This window comes from Cephus cinctus, unplaced genomic scaffold (assembly GCF_000341935.2).
Source record: "Cephus cinctus unplaced genomic scaffold, Ccin1 Ccin1_scaffold0975, whole genome shotgun sequence".
Classification (NCBI taxonomy): domain Eukaryota; kingdom Metazoa; phylum Arthropoda; class Insecta; order Hymenoptera; family Cephidae; genus Cephus; species Cephus cinctus.
The window spans coordinates 21,655-41,500 of record NW_014333530.1 but is presented as its reverse complement, the minus strand read 5'-3'; the positions used below and the strand labels follow the sequence as shown (position 1 = coordinate 41,500).

Here is a 19,846-nt window from a genome sequence, read left to right as displayed (position 1 = left end):
CTCGCGTTTAGATACCAGAGCGAGAGAGAGAGAGAGAGAGAGAGAGAGAGAGAAAGAGAGAGAGACGCATAGACACGCGCACGCATAACGACCACGAGAAAAGATCTCTCATCGTCAGTCTGTCGATGTCTCTTACATATTGTATTTACAAGCTCTAACGATTGTACAGACGCGAATATAACGATGCCAAACATTACATGTTATTATTAATCGCTATTATTATTATTAATTAATTAATTAATTAATTAACTGATTATTATTACCATTATTAAAAAAAAAATTATACGAGCCTTTTCATATTACGTTGCGACGGTCTTTCCTTTTCTTTTTTGGTACTTTTCATTCCTGTTTTCTGCTTTTTGTTTTTCGATATTTCTTTGCCACGATGTTTCCTGGGGTTGCTGTGTCGCCTTTGAAGGGTAGGCGACTGTCATTCGGGACCTGGTGGGGAGGAGTCATTGAGAATGAGAAAGAGCCTATGGGAATCCGTGGGGCCATTGGTCGTATAAATTCGACGGTTTTAATCAGCGTTCGTTAACCCACTGGGATGGCAACCCCTATGCTCGGGGATGAGGTGCGCGGGATTACGAGGGTCTATGTTTGCTGAGGAGGAGTGAGATTGGGTGGGGGGTGGTTTGAAATTCGATGGGGATCCCGTGGCTGAGCTTCAGGGTGGTAGGCTGGGGATAGGCCCTGCAGGGGTGGCCCACGGTCCGAGGGTGAGTTTGTAAATTGCTAATGATCGTTCGGATTCCTCTGCTTCCAGTCGTCCCAGTGGCACTACAGTCACCCCCTTGGGCCTGGTAGGGTCCATTTTTTTTCTTTTTGTCTCGTCTGTGCTTATTGCGAGTTTACCTGTGCACGTGGGTTATGTATGTATGTAGACGTCACACCCCTTGTGCAAAGTTTCAGGATCGAACTCTGCTAGCCCCTACGACTGCAACCCCCTTTACTGCTAGGGAGCTCGAGTATTCTTCACGGGAGACGAGAGGCGTACATAGGATTCATACATAAAAATTCTTGTGCAATATTTCTCCTTGAAATTCACTGAGAGTTGTTGGTGAGAGTCGCTAGAGGAAAAGGGGTGAATATTTTTCTTTAATTTTATGCACAACGGACGAACGTGGCTTTGCTTTTGTTGTTCTTTTTTCTTAATAATTATTTGTGCTCTCAGACATCGGCGACAGTGTCTTGTCAATCGTCCATAGCATCGCGAATCATCCCTCTGCAATTTTGAAACTACGTTATCGCTCATTAATCTCACCATTTTTGTTTCTGTTTTCACGTAAGACCCCTTTTTCAAGGCCTTCCATCCAATCCCCTCGCTTATAAACCGATGATAAGCCCTTCCTGGTACAGTAGAGGAGGAGAGAATGGAAGTGAGAGGGTTGCTTCGTACTGGAATAACGATAATGGAAAAGCACCAAGGGTGTTTTCCCTTTAAACCGATATGTTCATATCCCATACCTTGGATTCCGGTTACATCCGCTTTACTAGTCGGGTAAAATGTCCTACTGTACCGTCTGCGCGTGCGTACATGCCAAATACGTTACTCGATCTGCTTTAAGGGTTACGGGTGCATTCTGGAACAATAATTTGTACAGTTTTCTTTTGTATAGCAATTAATTTTCATCACTTGACATACTACTGTTCTATGCCAACGATGCAGTGAAGTTTGTTAATCAACAAGAATTCTAACCTACAAAAACAGTGTATATGAAAGCCTCAGTTTAATTGACAAACTTGTACGAGACTGTGAAAAAGTTTTGCGTACAGAGTCACGTTTTAATCATGCAGGCGCACCGTGTATAGTGATTAAGAGCTGATTATGATAACAGAACGAAAGAGAGAGAGAGAGAGAAAGGAAGATAAAAATGAAATGGATGTACCTTGACTTTCTCGGAGAAGCGTCATCGAGTGTTTTACATCTCGGAGTCATTTAGTTATTAGCCCTACGTGTAATTAGTTACCGATAATTAGGTCGATGTTGACGCTTTGTGAGTGGTGTGCTGGCATTTAACGAAATTCTACATACGTGTACACACATGGCATCTATTGAATATATACGGTATATTTACACATGTATTATTATCCCTGAAGGTAATCCGATAGGGAAAGAACGGGATTTATAAGGGACGAGCTGAAAAATTGTTAATTCGTTTTAACTTGTCCTGTTCTCTCCTACAGTTCTTCACCTTGCTACTCTTTTATCTTCGGAACGGTTTCACGGGTCATCGATATATTATCGATTTAAAATTCGATAATGCGATTAACGTAGTCGTAATTGTGTCGTGAGCGATTATCATTCTTTATCGAATTCAAATTTTACCTTTTCACGCTTACGGTTGATTTCAATTATCAAGATACTTTTTTATGCTAAAATCTTGACGATCATAACGCGAGTATATTATTATTAAGTGATTAACTCGTTAATTAAAAGCGGATGATACAACGAGTGTCAAAAGTGTGTGTTGACGATCATAGCCAACGGACATGGCAGAATGTAGCGTACGTTAAAATGCCAAGACGTAGAATCGACAGGGTTGAATTAAAGTAAAAGCTGTTTTTGCTTGTTCGAGAGAAAGCAAATACTGGAGACGAAGTAGTATAATCGAATTATTATAAGAAATTGTCGTTGTCGTAATTGGGCATTGGCACGGGATTAGCCATTGTTTTCCGTAAAAGCCGTGCGCATACGCAGTCGTGTTATTGCTTCGTGAGGAAAACTTTAAATTGTCTCCAGTGAAGTCTTTGTATAATAAAAATTTTAAAATACCAAGGAAACATTACAGGAGTGTAACAAATACGAAATTACAAAGAAGCGAAGAAAAAGTAAAAAGGTAAATGATTCGAGAGAACGTGATATATATAATATATATGTGTGTATATCGGAATAAAATGTACAAAAAGCAATATCTTCTATATAAATATATTATACATACACACGCATATACATAAATATATATATATCTATTTCCAACTCTTAAAATCGTTATTACGTATCTATAGCTATATCCGCCACTTGACTTGTATATTTCGCTAGATTTGTCTCGTTTGTACATAAATACAACACGTATTGCCCAATTCCAGTCGCATTTTAGCGTTAACATATTTATGAAAGAAAAAAAAACGCTAAAAACTCATTCCACTCGCCCAATGGAAAATGTGTCTTATTCACGTGAGAGCCGGGGAAGAAAAAAAAAGATGGAATCATCATCGTTGTCATAAATATCGCTGGGTTGTTCAGTGCTTCTTCACTTTTTATTAGACGCTGCACGTGTAATCCACCGTCCTTGAACGCGGCCTTTTCTCCCTTTTCCTTCATCTGCGAGAATGCACGTGATCTCTGGAGGAGAAAGAAGAAGAAACGTTTGAAAGCAAAGAGAAATAGATTTGTGATGAAGAAATACAGTTCTGAGCGCACTAATCATATAAGGTGGCAATCGGTGTACAAATTAAAGTAGAGAAATCTCTGAATTTCTTTTTGTTGAAAACGAATATAAAATACTTACGAATACGCGATGCTCCACTCAATCAAAAAACAATTTTCATATTTGCCGCGCTTGTATTATTAAAAAAAAAGACGTGGAATTTTATGACTAATTTTGTTTTAATTTTTTTCACTTTTTACTCCTCGTCATTCTCAATAATTGCTTGAGAATACGTAAAGTTTCATGCAGAATATTTGAAATGGTTATTATTATTATCTTGTATATTCACTCGTATTTGCTACGTATGGCGTATACGAATAAAAATTCAGTATGTCTATGATACAGGTTGTGCTTTGGTCTTTTTTATTTTTATTTTTTTTTTAATTTAAGGAACGTTCTCGCGTACTTGGTGGAGGTTTCTTCTTTTTGCTTTTCTTTTTTTTTTTTGACGAAATTTATTTCTATTTATCCGTTTCAGGAGTATCGTACATGTTATATTTAATGTCTTACGTGTATAATATGATACAACTTTTTCTTGAATACAGTACACGATTTAATACACGTATAGTCATCTTTGTGTTAATGAGTTGATGGTGTGTTTGTGGATGCGATTGGTTAAAAAAACAATTTTAATCGATACTTTAATAACAATAAGTGTAATTTGGAATTGGGCTTTCTTCAATTTTGGGAATGTGTGTTTTCATCGGCAATGAACAATGAAACAATTATTGGTTGAGATAAGTACATCAGTACATCAGGATAAAATAACAAATAATTGTAAGTTTAGTATAAATAAAAAAAAGGACATAACAAACTGCTTTATCGGCGTAATAGGCCGTTTTAAATAGAACAACAAAATATATCGTTTCTAAAAGTTGAGAAAAGGTCTCGCAAATTACATGAATTGCGATATAAATGAACGCAAGAAGGGCAATGTTCTTGTTGCAAATATTATGGCCTATCAAATAACACGCACCGAGCACCATTTTGATAAAATAATATTTTTGACTAGATACGTCAAGAGTGTAAATTCGAATTTTATATCGTTAATGGATTGGCTCTGTTTTTCGTAATATGTTTAGCGAAAAGAGGCAAGAGAAGAAAAAAAAACATGAAAAAAAAATAATGTACAATATAACAAGTGGCATGAGTGCTATGACAACAAGGTTGTGAAGATGACGTTATGACTTCATTATTATGAGGTTCCACTGCTTCCCGAGGCTTGCAAATACGTAAGTACAATTTCCTAGCACCAGAATTAGGAATATTTGTGGCCTATATATGTTAATCCCTGGTTAACTGAACCTTTGCCATATTCGCCAATATCTATGGCTTGTTATTTTTTACGTTGATTATTCTGCATAGTTAATCTCGCGATTTCTTCGCCGAGAGTATCAATGTTATCCTGTTGAAAAAGAAAAGAAACATTTATCATCACATTCTCTTGTTTTTGGTATTAACAGTTTTACTTATCTTAACAACAATTTACCTTCAGCGTTATATTTTTCAGCAATGTATCTTCCAAAACTGTTTGCAGTTTCTGATTTATTTCTAGGGAGAGCTCCAGCGTCATATTATCATCAGAGACTCGGTGATTGTACACGGAGGCCATAATACCGCCGTGTCTCGCTAGTTCAGCCTATTTGAATAGATAAAATATTCCATAAAATTAGTATTAATTATGCTTGTTCCGATTATAAGTATTGCTTCATGAATAATGAACACAATAAATGTAACTCTCTATGGAAACTTACAGCGTTTCGTCTACTCTTGAGATGCTTGTGTATAAAAAGTACAAATAATTATCTAGTTACACACTAGTAATTAATATCAAATATTAGGTTTATGTAATTATAAATAATTTATATTTAACCTTATTTCTGTCCCTTTCGTTACTGCCCATTGCATCAAAGTTCTCGTGCAAAATATAATTCTGTATTATTTTTGTTTTCTTCTGCAACTCCTCGACCAGGGTACGCGTGTGCTCTTCAAGGAAATCCAATTTCTCAGCACGTCTCACGTTAATTTTCTGTAGTTTTACAATTCTGTCTATCAATGTCTGTCTGTCCGGTTCACCAGTTTGTAACGTATGATCTCCACCAATACTGTTATCAGACAAAGCACCATTTAACGTATCTCCTATGTTCAAGGAGGTACTAGAGCCTGTTCTTGATGCAGGGTCTAACGAACTGCTAGGGGATGCAGTCTCAAACGCTTCTAGTCTCTTTCGACAGTGCTGTAATTCCCTAGTCATCTCCTTTAACGAGATCTGCTGTTTCCTTCTAAGTACAGCGTTTTCTCCTTGGCTGTCTTCCAACTTCTGTGTGAGGTTACGAGCCAGTTGAGTTTGCTCGGCTACATGTTTTGCCAGGAGTTCGCATTCCTCAATTCTTTTACTTCGCTCTTGAGCTAAACTCTCCTCCAGCTTCTTCACCTTTGTAGACAGTTCTTCTATGTGCTCACGCAGAGGACCTTGTTCAGATTCAAGCTGCTGCGCCTTGGCTTCTATCGATGTAAATTCTGATTGAAGTCTCACATTCTTGTCTGTTAGCTTTTGCGTAAAATCTAGCATATGAGCTTCGCGTTGTCTACACGACTCCATGTCACTTTGAAGTTCTTCGTTTGCCTGACGTAGCCTCTGAACTTCAGTTTCGTTCGATGATAAACACTGCTCCGTACTGAGAAAGAAGATAATCAGGTTTACATAGTGTCCAGTTTATTGAACACTGATTATTTACCATAAATTAATACTCACTGTATTAACTGTAATTTTAATGTTTCCAGTTGAGATACTTTCCCAACCAAGTCCACAATTTCTTTCTGACGTTGATCCGCTATTATCTTGAGATTACTCAGATTACTCTCATAGCTAAGCCGATTCTTTTCCAACTCTTGAACTTTTAAGCTGAGAGTGTTGTTCTCTTCTATAAGCACCTGTTGTCTCTGTTTCAGAAGGTCGACTTCCTTTTGCAATTGCATTCGTGACATCTCCTTGTCCTCTGTTACGTGGCGTTCTAAGATTAGCCGTGCTTGTTGTTCTTTCAATTGTTGGTCCAGAGTGACTGCTTTGTTCTCCTCTGACTGTTGGAATCTGCGCATGGTTTCTTGTGTCTCACGACGCACCTGATCACATTCTTCTTTCATATCGTTAATCCTTATCTGGATAAATATTATAAGGAGCATCATTAGTTATCGTACTCTTAATTGTCATTAGAAAATATTCAAGATTGCGAGAATTTCCTTACCAAAGCTTTGTCTAGCTTTTGCTGGGTCTCCTTTCTAGCTTCCATTTCAGTCTTTAGTTTGTTTTGCGTCCATTTCAATTTCACATCTTTTACATTTACCTCTTCCTTCAGTCTTTCCACCTCCTTTTGGGCGTCCGTCAAATCGTGACATTTTGCATCAAGAATGTTACATATCCTTGTACGTTCACCCTGAATTTGTTTCACTTTGTTCTGAAGAAGCTCCTGCTCTTTCAACATTTCTTTAAGTTTACGTTCTGCATAATCCCTAGCCCTGTTGAAAAGGTACCATTATTAATAGCATCATTGATAACTCAATAAAACTACGAGACCTTTAATTATTAGCAGTATGTATTACCGTTGAGCATCTATCAATTGCTTCTCGCTGACTGCATATTTCATTACCATACTTTCACGTTCCTTATTTGCAGCTGTATATTCTTTACTTAGAGTCTCCTGCTTAGTTGTTGCTTCTTTCATTTCATGCCTCAGATGTTCAATCGTCTTTTCTAAGGTTTCGATTTGGATGGCGTACAATTCACCATTTTTTTCAGCTGCTAGACGTTTGTTTTCTTTTTCTAATACTTCAGTTTTATCTGATAACTTCTGATTATAATCTTTTACACTAGCATAATCCCTCAAAAGGGTCAGGTACACAGGATGATTTAGTAAGCCGTTTTTTGGACTATTTGAGATATTAGAATCTAGAGACTCCCTTGGACTTGAAGCATTTATTTCAGAAGTTTCGTTAGGGTTAATTTCTGAAGTTTCTGGACTTGCGTTTGTCAAAACATCATCTGCAGTCCTCAAAACTATTCCACTATTGGCATTGTTACTGTCCATCTTAATGTTTTCAAATTTTGTCAAATCGAGTACATGGAATATCGTTTCTGGTCTTTCCTCTTCCATATTATCTACTCTTTGGAAATCAGATATATTCTTGTTCATTGGCATATTTTTAATCAAAGTTTCAGCAACAAAAGCTTTTTGTCCAGTGTCATATCTAAGATTCTCAGGACTTGTACATTCTGAAGGTGAACTATTTTCATTTTGACTATCATTATGCATTAGGTTTTGTTCAGGGATTTTTTCTGCATATTCAATTTCGTTAATAATTTCTGACATTGGAGTTGATTCTTGTAGTTCTTTCTTGTCTGCGACATATCCTGTGTCTGTTAATTTCATAACGGTATTATAACGTACAGCCAAATGTTGTGGGAGTAATGTCTTTTCCATGATATTTGTTGACTTTTCAGTAATAAAGTTTAAGAAGTTGCGGCTGCGGTTAAGAAATTGCGCATTGGACTGCATTAAGTTTATGGGATTTCCAGGCAAAGACATTTTCACAAGCTTAGAATCATCTGCCAACGTAGGTCTTGCCTTAACGAGGGATTGAACACGTTTTGAGGATTCATCATTTTCTTCTGACGATTGCTTAGTCAATATATGACCAATATCTATTGCTTGATGCTCACAAGGTTCTACATTCGTATTCATAATTGAAGTTGAAGACTGGCTGCTTTCTGCCTCTTTCTCCAAAGGTGTCAAACTTTCCAATAAACTGGAGCTTGATGACAGAGCACTAGGAGAAGTTTTGAATTTTGTGAATTCATCAATTTCATTGGAAGACACAGCTTCAGCAATAGTTATGACACTTTTCAAATCTTGAATCTCATTAGAACCATTAGTAGCAACAGCAACTTTTGGTGAAGAAGCTCCTGATTTTATTGTAGAATCAATACTTATGTCATTCGAACAGTCAATACTTTCATGACCCTTTTTAATTTTTGACGATATTGGTTCTTCTTCCACAACAGTGTTTTTAATGGCAACCATATGCTCCGATGTACTGTCATCTAAGGATTATAATCAATAAAGATTAATAAAATCCTACAAAGAGAAAATAATCTAAAATCTGTCTTCTGTGATTAACAAAAATTGAAAAAATTATATTACAACAGGTGTTGACTTATCATAAGCTGCAGATAATTGGGTCATCATTGAGACTCGCAAAAAAAATATTGATTCTTGAAAACTAGTACTTATATAACTAAAATATATCATTACCTGAACAAGTTTGTAAGGATTTTTCAAAATCCTCGGTGGAATTGTTAAAAGTTCCTAATTGTTCTTCATCCATGTCAAAGAAGAAATTTGTATTTTGTTGTACAAATCAGCTTTGGGTCATTTTTCACTAGTTTTACATTTTATTTCGAGCACTCAACATGTAAACATATTTTCGAATACTTTGAAGAAAGACGAGGCTTATTTTACAGAAAAATTAAATAAAAACGCGATAGAAATAACCTGAAATCTGCCATCCGTCATCAGCACTTGACGCACAGACCACTTGACGCACACTCAGTCGCACAAACCAACAGCTGATTTTACTGCAATTTACATTTACCATTTGGTGGTGAAGTAGATTAATTTCAGTGAAACAGTGAGTGATCGTCACAAAAAAATATGTCTCATAACATTATAAACAATATTAACAGAGTGTCTAAGCTATTCCAGCCTATTAATACTCTCCCAAAAGATGCTGTTATCAAATCGGGTGTTGCTTCAAAAAGTTATAATGTAAGTAGTGTAATTAATTTTTTTTCATTTAGAGGCTACAGTAGACTATATTTTCTTTTTAATTGTCTGTTAAATTGTTAAATCTGTTTCATTAGTTTTTTCAGTATGTTTTTATTTTTAGCTTATGCTCGATATGGGTATCATACGGCAAGTCAACAGTGGTATGTATTCGTTGCTACCATTGGGTCTACGGGTTCTTCAAAAACTGGAGGCACTGGTTGATAGTGAAATGACTAAAGCTGGAGCGCAGAAGATGTTACTTCCTATTTTAACATCAGCAACACTTTGGAACAGATCAGGAAGATTAAAAACTATTGGTTCAGAATTGTTTACAGTTGAAGACAGACATAAGAAACTATATGTTTTGAATCCTGTAATAATTTTTTTTTTAATAATTATTAACAGTCCTAAATGCATATCTCATTCATATAAGTTCCTTTTCTTACAGACATATGAAGAAGCAATATGCGAACTATTAGCTGGCATAATTCCTATAACGTCCAAGGATTTGCCTTTGAAGCTCTATCAAATCTCCAGAAAATGGAGAGATGAAATGAAACCACGTCTTGGTCTACTACGTGGTCGAGAATTTGTTATGAAGGATTTATATACATTTGATACAAATTTAGAAAATGCTCAAAACACATATAATAAAATTTGTGAGAGTTATGACAGTCTGTTCAAGCAAATTGGTGTTGACTATGTGAAAGGTGTAAATATAATTATTTTACATTTACATTATTGCAAAATAAAATGATCTAATCTATATATGTAAATATATTTTTTTTTTCAGTAATCGGTGCTGCGGGAATAATAGGTGGGAGTTTATCTCATGAATACCATTATTTATCAGATATTGGGGAAGATACCGTTCTTCTCTGTCAATCGTGTGGATATTCTGTTAATTCTGAGGTATTGAATCTATCATCTTGCTTAAAATGCAACAATAATTTATCTTCACACTCTGCTATCGAGGTACAAACAAATAAATTCTTATCAAGATTATATGCAATATATCTGCAAAGAGTATTAGAAACAATTAGGAATAACTGTTTACCATAGGTAGGCCATACGTTTCTCTTAGATACAAAATACTCAAAACCATTGAACGCAACATTTCTGGATGGACCAAAACCAAAACCGTTAGTAATGGGTTGTTTTGGTCTTGGATTAACACGCATAATAGCAGCTGTGGTAGAAATTTTATCTACCAACGAAGTTCTTCGTTGGCCTAATAATTTAGCACCGTTCAACGTTTGCATTTTAACACCAAAGGTAAATTCATACTAAAACAAAAAAAACAGATTTAGTAACAAACAATTATTTTCTTTTCTTAACAGAAAGGTAGTAAAGAAGAAATTGCAGCACCATACGCAGAACAAATATTCGGCATCTTAAATGAATTAAACGTTGATACTATCATTGACGATAGAATTCATCTGACTATCGGTCGTCGAATGTTTGATGCAAATCGGACTGGTTATCCATTCATAATAGTAATTGGTAAAACAGCTTCAAACCAAAATCCGATGTTTGAAATTCACGACGTGAAAAATTCTACTCGGATTGACACAAATATTGAAGGAATAATAAATTACTTTAATAATCAAGATATTAATAGAGAGATAAAACAAAACGAGGCGGTAGTTTAAAGTAATTTAGACCAAGAAACATTATACAGGAACTTAAATGTAGCATAGTGCAAATTTGTACATAATAAATGAGAAATATGCAATAACTTTCATTTTTGAATGTTTATTTATATTTATCATACGAAAAACAATAATTTTTATTGATTTTTCAGTGTACCGTACAACATTTTATGTTTGAGTTTTAATAATACATATATCAGCGAGAACACTGTTTATCGTTTGTAGCTTTTTTATTCTCTTTTTGAATCGTTGTACAAAAAGGTGGAGTCTGATGAACTTAGGTTTATTGTCGGTAAAAGCATTTTGAGCGTCACAAGATATGTACTTATATATGATGGAAGAAGCGTATGTACATATGTATTACAAGTTATATGTATATGTGTACGTACAAATGTCCGTGGTTTTACAGGTTAAAAGGGAATTATTCCTACATACGGTTACGGACGATCAGATTTGAGATGTAAAGTGGTCGGATCGAATATAATCATAAAATAGTCCAAGTAACGTGTAGTGTACGAGTTATGTTGTTCATAGTATAATAAAGTGTTTGATTGTCAACAAAATTTAAGTTTGTCTTCGTTTCACGTTTGTGTTGACAAACTGTTGACAGATAAAAATCTAACAAAGTTCTGTAACCGGCTTGTACATAGGCTTGTACCAAAACAATTTGTGTGTGTAGAGTGCACAAGTCCAGTAGATTTTAGAGTTTTCCTATATTTCAAATTTTCAGAAGAATATTCTATAAAGACAGTACAAGATATGACATCAGCCATAGCAAAGAAAAAACATGCTAAGTACTTCCAAAGGATTCTCCAACTTGTGCCTAGCAGGCTGGCAATGTTTGACAGGAGCAGATTGACATTTGCATTCTTTGCTATATCTGGACTTGATATATTGAATTGTTTGGATGAAATGAGTCATGACGAACAACTTCAAGCCATCGAGTGGATATATAGACTTCAAGTTTCCGATAGTGGATATCGTTCAGGCTTTGAACCATCTACTACTATACCCAAGGAAGCTCCAAATTATCAGTGTGGTCATCTTGCTATGACATATACAGGATTGGCTACTTTACTTATTTTGGGTGATGACTTAAGCCGTGTCGATAGAAAGTCCTTGATAAAAGGAATATCTGCTTGCCAAAATCCTGATGGATCATTCACAGCAACAAGAGTTGGATGCGAAAGTGACATGAGGTTTTTATATTGTGCCTGTTGTGTTTCGGCAATTTTGGATGATTGGTCTGGTATTAATAAACAGAAGGCCATCGATTACATATTGAAAAGCATTGTAGGTATTACAATAGAGAAATTATTTCATTATGCATTGTAATTTACATATCTTTGTATAATATAAATGGTTTTATTCTTCTAGTCGTACGATGGAGCCATGGGTCAAGGTCCAGGACTCGAATCCCATGGAGGATCAACATTCTGTGCAGTCGCTAGTTTATTTCTTATGGGAGAGCTACACAACGTTTTATCCAAAGAACAGCTGAATCGTTTAAGGCACTGGTGTCTTATGAGACAAGACGGTGGTTTCCAAGGCAGGCCTGGAAAACCTGCAGATACCTGTTATAGTTTTTGGATTGGTGCTACCTTGCAACTGCTGGGTGTTAGTCATTTATCTGATCCTGAATGTAATAGAAAGTTTGTCCTGACAACTCAAAACACCTTAATAGGTGGTTTTGCGAAATTCGAAATTTCACAAGCAGATACGGATCCTCTGCACACATACTTGGGTATGTAAAACTGTGCACTGCAATTTTTCTTTTTAAAAATGCGTTGCCATTTTTTTATCAAGCATTCTATTATTCTAGCTCCCAATGTCAATATTTAAACAGAACAATTCCTCTCTTAGGTTTATCTGGCCTAAGTCTCTTAGGAGAAGCCGATTTACAAGCGATGAATGCCGCCCTCAACATCTCCCAAAGAGCTTACAATCGATTACAAGACATCCACAAACGATGGCGAAGCAAGTCGGAGCATTCATAACTATACAATTTTAATTAAATCATATTATTAATTATGAAACGCACATAACAGGGTAAATTGGTAGAAACAAGATCATTATCCTGTGAAAAAGTAAACCTATCGTTTTGCGGTAACGCGTTATTGATATCACGCGATAATTATATTCTACATTCGTCAATTAACGGTGAAACAAGAACACAAAAACAAAGACAGCGAATGTTTACGAATTACTTTTTTCGACAAGTTTTTAAGTCTTTTACGTTATTCGTTGAGATTTCCATATCGATCGCAGAAAACACGCGCCCGTGCCTATTCCATTAGAGATGCGATTACTGTAAGATCTAAATAAACACAAAAAATCAAGCGCAAGAATAATATTATTTAAATATAAATGATATTTCAAATTGATGGGGTTACAAAGTGCAATAGCAATCTTTTAGCTATCCAATATCAGCTAACCACATCCTCATGGTAGGACAGGCACGTCAACCGTAACAAAGTCATCTCTACAACGTGCGAACGCGCACTGAAAACCGGTCTGAGTTGTCATGTTCCCCCACTACCATGGTACCATATCCAAACGATACCATAGTAACCAGACAGGCTTGGCAGATCACAACACACGACGTTCACTCAGCCGAGGGCGACCGATGGTTCGCACAAGTGTCCTTTACGACTACGAATTTTCTGCATACCCCAGTGCAAAGTGTGTCGATTAGATTTTTCGCCAGATCCAATTTCATTAATTAGCGTTCAACAGAAAGAAAATAATGAGGACGTGAAGAGTGCTAGGTAAAAGTATCGAAATTAAAGGCAAAGTGTGCGAACTGGAATTTCACCAAGGAATCTGGGCCGCATTCGCGACCCGAAATTCATCCGAGGTTAGTATTAGAAATTTTAATTCTATCACGTCTACCAATTCAACGACCCGAGGTTAACTAGAATTTACCTTTGACCTTTGACAAATTGAGATAACGGAGAGTTTCGAACGTGCTCGTCACTCGGGGCTGTCCGATGATATCAGAGCGCGAAAGTGGAAGTCCATGAAAAGAATTATAGAGCGCAACTCAGCAAAACTCATTATCGCGCAATATCTTTATAACAATCGAATCAAAGTAAAATTGAAAAGTTCATTAGAAAATTTCGTATTACTTGAGGATACTTCCTCTTTGCTTCTTAATATGCAGGCAGATCTAGCAATAGCATTGTGCGAAAGAGGATACGTGTACACTTAATTACAACCATTAGTCATCATCGTCATCGTCATCCGGAAACTGTATCACGCTTGTAAACAGTTTCGAAAGCTTCCACAAAGTTTTCCTCATTACATTATATCCTACTGCCGATGTACGTCGTGTTAATTAGACTGGTAATATATTTAGAAGTATGTCACGCGACACCATGTCGACCTCGGCACTTTATTAATAAATCAATGGGCAGACAAAGCGTAAAATTCTTCACGGTGTAAACGTGATTTTAGTCTTTACCAAACAAATTAATAATTCACACTCTTATTTGATTTTCTCTCTCTCTTTCTCCCTTTCTCTCTCTAATAATATTACAAAATAAAATAATAAAATATTCTTTCCGTAGTTCCATATTGGTCGCTCGAAACTGTATACGTACATATAAGTATATCGTGCTAATGCCATCCGCAGTAATGAATGAGCCTGTTGTGTCGACGAGGAGACGCCGCTTGCATTTAATTATAAAGTAAAAACGTGGCGTGAGCTTTTATTAGTTTTTTGCCCCTCTAGTTTTATTTTGTGCTTCTTTTTTTTCCTCTAAAAATCAACGCACGTGTGGAGATCCGTTGGAAAGCTTGTTCGAGCGTCAAAGCTCAAGCGCTGAGACACGCGTTTCTACGTGACTAAGAAAAAAAAAGCTGCAAGCTACACACTGGCAGGACCCTAGTCAGCTCATGGGGCAGTCACCTTTAGCTAAAAGGACAGAGAACCCATGTCCAGGTCATCGATAGTAGCAGAAAACCCATACATCTGTAACCTATAAAATAGACCTAAATCGTATATGGATGTAACTGCGTTCAAGAGAAATAACGGTCCTATCCCTATGGGTGCTGTCTTCTCCTTCGAGGACATAATGTATATATGTATATTGCATATGGGATCCATGGGTCATGAAGGGGATACGCATTCAGTATGGGGGCAGGTGGTAGGGTATATCCTTAGAAAAGTGTAGAAATTAACAATGAGTCTCCCTTGCGATGACTGCACAGCTGTCGAAGGACAGCTGCATCCCGAACGATAATAAGAAAGTCTCCAGGACATTCGAAGCACCAGAAGCCATTGGCGAAGCCATAGTCTGGTGCGTCAGAGAGGGATAATATAAGAGTGAGATTATTTAAAGGCGTTACAACAATTTTTTGCCCCGCTGTCGCGACATCCTGTGGCGCATAAGCAGTTAGTATATGCGTAACATAAAGAATTATGCGAGAGAGGATACAGGTTATTGTTCTCTAGTAATTAGGGAAAAAGCGTACTACACTGTAGCTTTGTTGCTTTCTTGTTTCTGAAACTTGGCAAAAGAAGCCACTCTGACTAATTATTTAGTTTGGATATAATTTGCACGACTCTTCCTATAGGTTTAGTAGGATCGTTTCTATGCGTTACTCGAGAGCGAAGGACAATTTGCTTAACAAAATAGTGACGTGCCGACCGGTGTCAAGTAACGCAGCTTCTTCCCCAGCTAACAAATAATACTTACATATACATAACTTTCCCTAGTAAGAATAGCACACACGGTAAGATACCGATCGATTATTCCTCCTGCTCCGAAGTAATGGTACTCAAAGCATTCATTGGTTCGTTAACCTCTTTATTTTGTTCGGGTACCTTCAGCGGCCCGGAAGAATACACATATGATTTCATACGTATCAGTAAGATATCTGTCAGTATCGAATAAGACTTGCCTCATAGGAGTATTTATATTCATCTTCTTTTCTTCAACGATTTTGCAAGGACGCATGAAATGAGAATCTCTGTCTTGCCTTGACGCTCCTTACGAATCGATCCAACTGCCAACGGCTATGCCCCTTATACTTTGGAATGTCTATTATACCGAACTACCCGAGTAGCGGCTTACATACATATGTATATGTATATATAAATCGTATTTTCCATTTCTATAAGAATACGCAAAGTTCTTCTTCCTCGACTCTGATTCTACGTCATGAATCTTTCTATCATTTAAATATTAGACAAACTGATTTTCCGAGTGTTTACATTTGAATCCAACGGTTTCACTACTACTGCATTCAATGGTATGTTGGGTAGCGAAAGTAGAGTGTAACAATTACTCTTATGACAGTTGAAGAATTCATAATAAATAATAGAAACTATTAATGTTTCGAAAATTGTATGACAGTTGTAATAATAGAGATCTTAAGTTTACTCAATGATAAGCTGAGTATCGAAACTGTTCGAGAATAAGGCGGAGTTTGTCTTTTCTTCGATATTTTAAGACCATGAAAAGGAACGTTATTTTACCGTGAATTCGTAGAGTTTCTGATTATCATCCTTTTAGAGTCAAACTATATATGTATACATATACACAATAATTATTTATTATCCGCTTTGCTTTTGTTCGAGGTTTTTCCCGAAATTCCCGCTCTCGGCACTGACTTATGTTAGCAAAATCTTGCTATTCGCGGTTTTGCTATTCGTGATATTTATCAGGAACCCAACCCCCTCGACGAACGAGGGAATACCGTATATATACATAAAACTATCTTCAATGGCGATGATTAACGAATTAACAAAATTACAATGTTAGCGTCTTTCTTAAGTCAGTAGACAAGTAAAGTATGTCGAATCTCAATATAGCCAGTTCCTTTCGTGCCATTTTACGGAAGAGTATTTTACTGTCGATTACGAGCTGTCTTTAACTTAACACTGTATCGACGGTGAGTCAGCACTGCGACGTCTAAGTACGTCGGCTAGTAAAGCAAATTAAAGGCAATTCGAAGAAATCGACGGAAACCACTTATCGTTCCTTCGAGGAAGAAAGGTCCTACGTATATATGTGGGACTATGGCTAAGGTCCTCGGATAGAATGGAATAGTCACCGTTACGATAATTATTGAACAAGTTTACAGTATGGTACGCAGTTTCTGTTTTTACAGGTGGCGTGGGGCACGGCTGTAATGGAGTTGCAGAGTTGGTTACTTTACCACCTCGTGGCTGTAACCGACTGCAACCAAGGTAGCGAGATAAATTCTTCTAAACAATTACATATTTTAATTCAAAGTTAAATTGTGCACTCTATATACGTATATACGTAGCAAGCTAGTCTGTTATTGATACGTGAGCTCCAATATTATTCGTTTAGATTTCATTGTATATCGTGATTCATTTATAAAAACTCCTTTCAATTTGAAATTTTAAAACCGTAATTTTTTTGTATTTATTACTCGTATCCCCTTTTGCAATTTTTGGCACACTTTTTTATGTTATAATTCTTTTCGTTTTTTTTTCTTTTTCTGCATTTATGTGCTAATCCAGACTGAAGGTTCACCAGCACCTTTAGTTCGTTTAGTTGATTTTCGTTCGTTTTGGATCTTCACTGTCGGCACGGCGGCACTTTTACTTGATTTCTCATTCTGTTATCATCGGGCGGAAACGACGATCTACCCATGTTTGATGGTAAGTGTGTTACTTCAACGTATAAGTGACATATATGTTTTCCTATAGGGTGATTACGCTACATATGAAATTATATATATATATATATATATATATATATATATATATATATATATGCATATAGTACATTTGTCGCGCGATAACAGCGATGTACATGTAACTTGAGAACTTTATTTCTGAAATTACGTTGAATATTAATTTTGTCATATTACTATGTAAAATACCATTTTTTTCGTGCATTTTATACAGTACGTGGATATATGTTGTGAAAAATTATTCGGAGAGATATCAACGGCAGTTTTAATATTATAAGTAAAATATATTTTTCAGTGATGCAGTCGGCAGGCACTGGGGGTGGAGTCTGTTCAGCTGGAGGTACAGGAAGTCGTGCCCGTGATCTGGGTCTGAGGGCTCAAAAGAAAATTTTAGGTCGGGTCGTATCAACCGGCGCCGGTCGTTCTCTATTGATAGACGATGCCACGACGTCGCTTTTGGATAATCTATACAAGCTCATGGAAAGGGCAGCCAAGAGTAATCCTGGTTTAGATAAGAAGCAGCCAGAGAAGGTCCTCAAGAACATCGTAAAATTGTCTATTAAGGTAATGGGAGCGAAGAACGCTGATAGCGTTTATTCTATTTATCGAGTCGCAGGTCTATCTCAAGGATTGCACGTACAATGATTTTATGACGTAGGTTGGATTGCTGCAACGGAATCAACAGCTAGGACCTTCGGACGAGGGAAGAATTTCAGAAATTCGATCATCCTTGAAGGCTGCAGCTATGGCGGTGGTCTCGTTCTACGAGCTAGAATTTAGCTTTGACAAAGCATACCTAACCAGGTCCTTGGAGCGCTGTAGGACAGCTGTACAAGCCCTGATAAAACCTCACCTAACCGACAAGTCCAAGGATCGCTGTGATCAAGTCTTCGATTTCCTGACACAGCCCGAATTTTTAGACTCTGTATTCAAACAGGATTCGGAGCACAGAACCACACTCGGAATGCTAGTCAACGATATCAATATAGCCCTGGATGCTGGACATCTTTGATTTTACGAAGGACTGGATGCTCGTGTCTTGAGCTTGGAGTCGAGTCATGGAATCTGAGCATCGAGTGAACAACTATTTGAACGTACGGAATTACCAAGGGAATCAACCATTAATTTTTTACCTCTTATACTCGCATTAATCAATCACGCCTCGCGTTCAAACTCACATTCTAATGGGAGGAGTCCGGGTATACACGTAAAAGATTTTTCTTTACGTATAGTCATGACAAATGTGTAACACGATGACAGGCATCGGCCATTTACATTCGTTAAATCACGATAATCTCGTTTATCGAGTGTGCTCACTGATTTACGCAATAATAATGGAAATACTCCACTTATCGTAAGAATATTAATATTCGTTATTGCTATGTATTCAATCGAGAGAACAATACCAATTATTGTGAAACCAAAAAAGAAGGAAACAGGAGAGTAAGGGAAAGAAATATACGAGCTTTTACCACCCACTAAGTGGGCTTAGGAGTCAGGAGACGTAGCAAGTAGTATTATATAATATTGTAAGGAATAAGAAAAGACAAGTGTTTTAGAGTCTGCAATTCCTGAGTGTTCCTCGCTGTCGACACGATTTCAATGTTCGAAGAGTTTTTCTAGTTGCAGACTTGAATTAACCGAAACTCTCTTGCGAAACATATCAGTCTGCATGTATCAAGTGATGTATACTCGATTTTTAATATTTTGTATTCACGGCTACGCGCACGCACATCTCGTACTACGCCTATGTATCGATGATAGCATATCTAATGAGTAATGTACTTTAGTCAATGTTACGAGTATCAGTCATGGACCACTGCTCGATCCTATAACTATAGCTACACTTATACTCGACGAGAAAAAACCTTTTGGAGGATCCACCCTTTTGTACGCGGTACCTATACACCCACTTTACACCATAATCTAGTAAGCGATAATTATTAATGTAACTAAATGATTGTGTCGACGTAAGGTTAATAAATTATTTATAAATATCGAAAGCAACGTGTGACTGGCGAAGCTCTTGTACAAAATCGTATACCGGATGTTCGTATGGGCGGGGAAGTAAAGACGAGCCTTTGAATTTCTGCGAATAGTTTGGCATGAAATTTATTTACACATATTCACGCAGTCGCGCATATAAAGTTACAACGGTATATCATGCACGAACTGCTGTCCGAATTGCACTGAACTTATCGAATCTAATTGTAAGTAACGCAATTTTCAAAACAGCGACGTGGCGACTTTTAAAAATTAGTCTGTCGGC

General features: G+C 36.8%; 4 protein-coding genes across 12 annotated transcripts; 3 read left to right on the top strand and 1 right to left on the bottom strand.

The window, feature by feature from the left end:
- The first annotated feature begins 1,551 nt into the window (after nucleotides 1-1,551).
- Nucleotides 1,552-10,997, top strand: LOC107271448 (probable proline--tRNA ligase, mitochondrial). Of its 3 annotated transcripts, none has more exons than XM_025088695.1 (6): nucleotides 1,552-2,840; nucleotides 9,375-9,626; nucleotides 9,702-9,963; nucleotides 10,047-10,228; nucleotides 10,316-10,528; nucleotides 10,594-10,997. In XM_025088695.1, exons 2-6 carry the CDS (start codon nucleotides 9,378-9,380, stop codon nucleotides 10,903-10,905), a joined length of 1,218 nt encoding a protein of 405 aa, XP_024944463.1. In that variant the 5' UTR covers nucleotides 1,552-2,840; nucleotides 9,375-9,377; the 3' UTR covers nucleotides 10,906-10,997. The 3 variants fall into 3 exon arrangements, with proteins under 3 accessions (XP_024944463.1, XP_024944462.1, XP_015602955.1); XM_025088694.1 differs by lacking the exon at nucleotides 1,552-2,840 and adding an exon at nucleotides 4,402-4,663; XM_015747469.1 differs by lacking the exon at nucleotides 1,552-2,840 and adding an exon at nucleotides 8,924-9,253.
- Nucleotides 2,914-9,003, bottom strand: LOC107271442 (coiled-coil domain-containing protein 186). 3 transcript variants are annotated; one of them, XM_015747453.2, is made up of 8 exons: nucleotides 8,741-9,003; nucleotides 7,032-8,529; nucleotides 6,677-6,947; nucleotides 6,187-6,590; nucleotides 5,305-6,109; nucleotides 5,186-5,209; nucleotides 4,921-5,070; nucleotides 2,914-4,836 (listed from the first exon to the last, which is right to left on the bottom strand). In XM_015747453.2, exons 1-8 carry the CDS (start codon nucleotides 8,811-8,813, stop codon nucleotides 4,768-4,770), a joined length of 3,294 nt encoding a protein of 1,097 aa, XP_015602939.1. In that variant the 5' UTR covers nucleotides 8,814-9,003; the 3' UTR covers nucleotides 2,914-4,767. The 3 variants fall into 3 exon arrangements, with proteins under 3 accessions (XP_015602939.1, XP_024944455.1, XP_015602940.1); XM_025088687.1 differs by having other exon boundaries at nucleotides 7,032-8,563; nucleotides 8,741-8,896; XM_015747454.2 differs by lacking the exon at nucleotides 5,186-5,209.
- A 126-nt stretch (nucleotides 10,998-11,123) lies between the features above and the next one.
- Nucleotides 11,124-13,244, top strand: LOC107271450 (geranylgeranyl transferase type-1 subunit beta). The gene is made up of 4 exons (XM_025088696.1): nucleotides 11,124-11,250; nucleotides 11,636-12,198; nucleotides 12,283-12,649; nucleotides 12,769-13,244. Exons 2-4 carry the CDS (start codon nucleotides 11,665-11,667, stop codon nucleotides 12,900-12,902), a joined length of 1,035 nt encoding a protein of 344 aa, XP_024944464.1. The 5' UTR covers nucleotides 11,124-11,250; nucleotides 11,636-11,664; the 3' UTR covers nucleotides 12,903-13,244.
- Nucleotides 13,245-13,484: 240 nt separating this feature from the next.
- LOC107271453 (tumor necrosis factor alpha-induced protein 8-like protein) lies at nucleotides 13,485-19,580 on the top strand. 5 transcript variants are annotated; one of them, XM_025088699.1, is made up of 5 exons: nucleotides 13,497-13,762; nucleotides 17,023-17,101; nucleotides 17,402-17,542; nucleotides 17,873-18,141; nucleotides 18,236-19,580. In XM_025088699.1, the coding sequence occupies exons 3-5, from the start codon at nucleotides 17,533-17,535 to the stop codon at nucleotides 18,587-18,589; spliced, it is 633 nt and encodes a 210-aa protein (XP_024944467.1). In that variant the 5' UTR covers nucleotides 13,497-13,762; nucleotides 17,023-17,101; nucleotides 17,402-17,532; the 3' UTR covers nucleotides 18,590-19,580. The 5 variants fall into 5 exon arrangements, with proteins under 5 accessions (XP_015602961.1, XP_024944466.1, XP_024944468.1 ...); XM_015747475.2 differs by lacking the exon at nucleotides 17,402-17,542 and having other exon boundaries at nucleotides 13,485-13,762; XM_025088698.1 differs by lacking the exon at nucleotides 17,402-17,542 and having other exon boundaries at nucleotides 13,490-13,762; nucleotides 17,008-17,101.
- The last annotated feature ends 266 nt before the right edge of the window (nucleotides 19,581-19,846 follow it).

Excerpts from the sequence above, each read along its gene's own strand:
- LOC107271448 (XM_015747469.1), top strand. The coding sequence starts at position 9,140 with ATGTCTCATAACATTATAAACAATATTAACAGAGTGTCTAAGCTATTC. Across the intron at positions 9,254-9,374 it reads TTGCTTCAAAAAGTTATAAT|CTTATGCTCGATATGGGTAT; the intron begins GTAAGTAGTGTA and ends TTTTATTTTTAG. Across the intron at positions 9,627-9,701 it reads AACTATATGTTTTGAATCCT|ACATATGAAGAAGCAATATG; the intron begins GTAATAATTTTT and ends CTTTTCTTACAG.
- LOC107271450 (XM_025088696.1), top strand. The coding sequence starts at position 11,665 with ATGACATCAGCCATAGCAAAGAAAAAACATGCTAAGTACTTCCAAAGG. Across the intron at positions 12,199-12,282 it reads ATTACATATTGAAAAGCATT|TCGTACGATGGAGCCATGGG; the intron begins GTAGGTATTACA and ends TTATTCTTCTAG. Across the intron at positions 12,650-12,768 it reads TCCTCTGCACACATACTTGG|GTTTATCTGGCCTAAGTCTC; the intron begins GTATGTAAAACT and ends TTCCTCTCTTAG.
- LOC107271442 (XM_015747453.2), bottom strand. The coding sequence starts at position 8,813 with ATGGATGAAGAACAATTAGGAACTTTTAACAATTCCACCGAGGATTTT. Across the intron at positions 8,530-8,740 it reads ATCCTTACAAACTTGTTCAG|ATGACAGTACATCGGAGCAT; the intron begins GTAATGATATAT and ends TATAATCCTTAG. Across the intron at positions 5,210-5,304 it reads ACGAAAGGGACAGAAATAAG|CATCTCAAGAGTAGACGAAA; the intron begins GTTAAATATAAA and ends TTTATACACAAG.
- LOC107271453 (XM_015747475.2), top strand. The coding sequence starts at position 17,044 with ATGGAGTTGCAGAGTTGGTTACTTTACCACCTCGTGGCTGTAACCGAC. Across the intron at positions 17,102-17,872 it reads TGTAACCGACTGCAACCAAG|TGATGCAGTCGGCAGGCACT; the intron begins GTAGCGAGATAA and ends TATATTTTTCAG. Across the intron at positions 18,142-18,235 it reads TCGTAAAATTGTCTATTAAG|GTTGGATTGCTGCAACGGAA; the intron begins GTAATGGGAGCG and ends TTTATGACGTAG.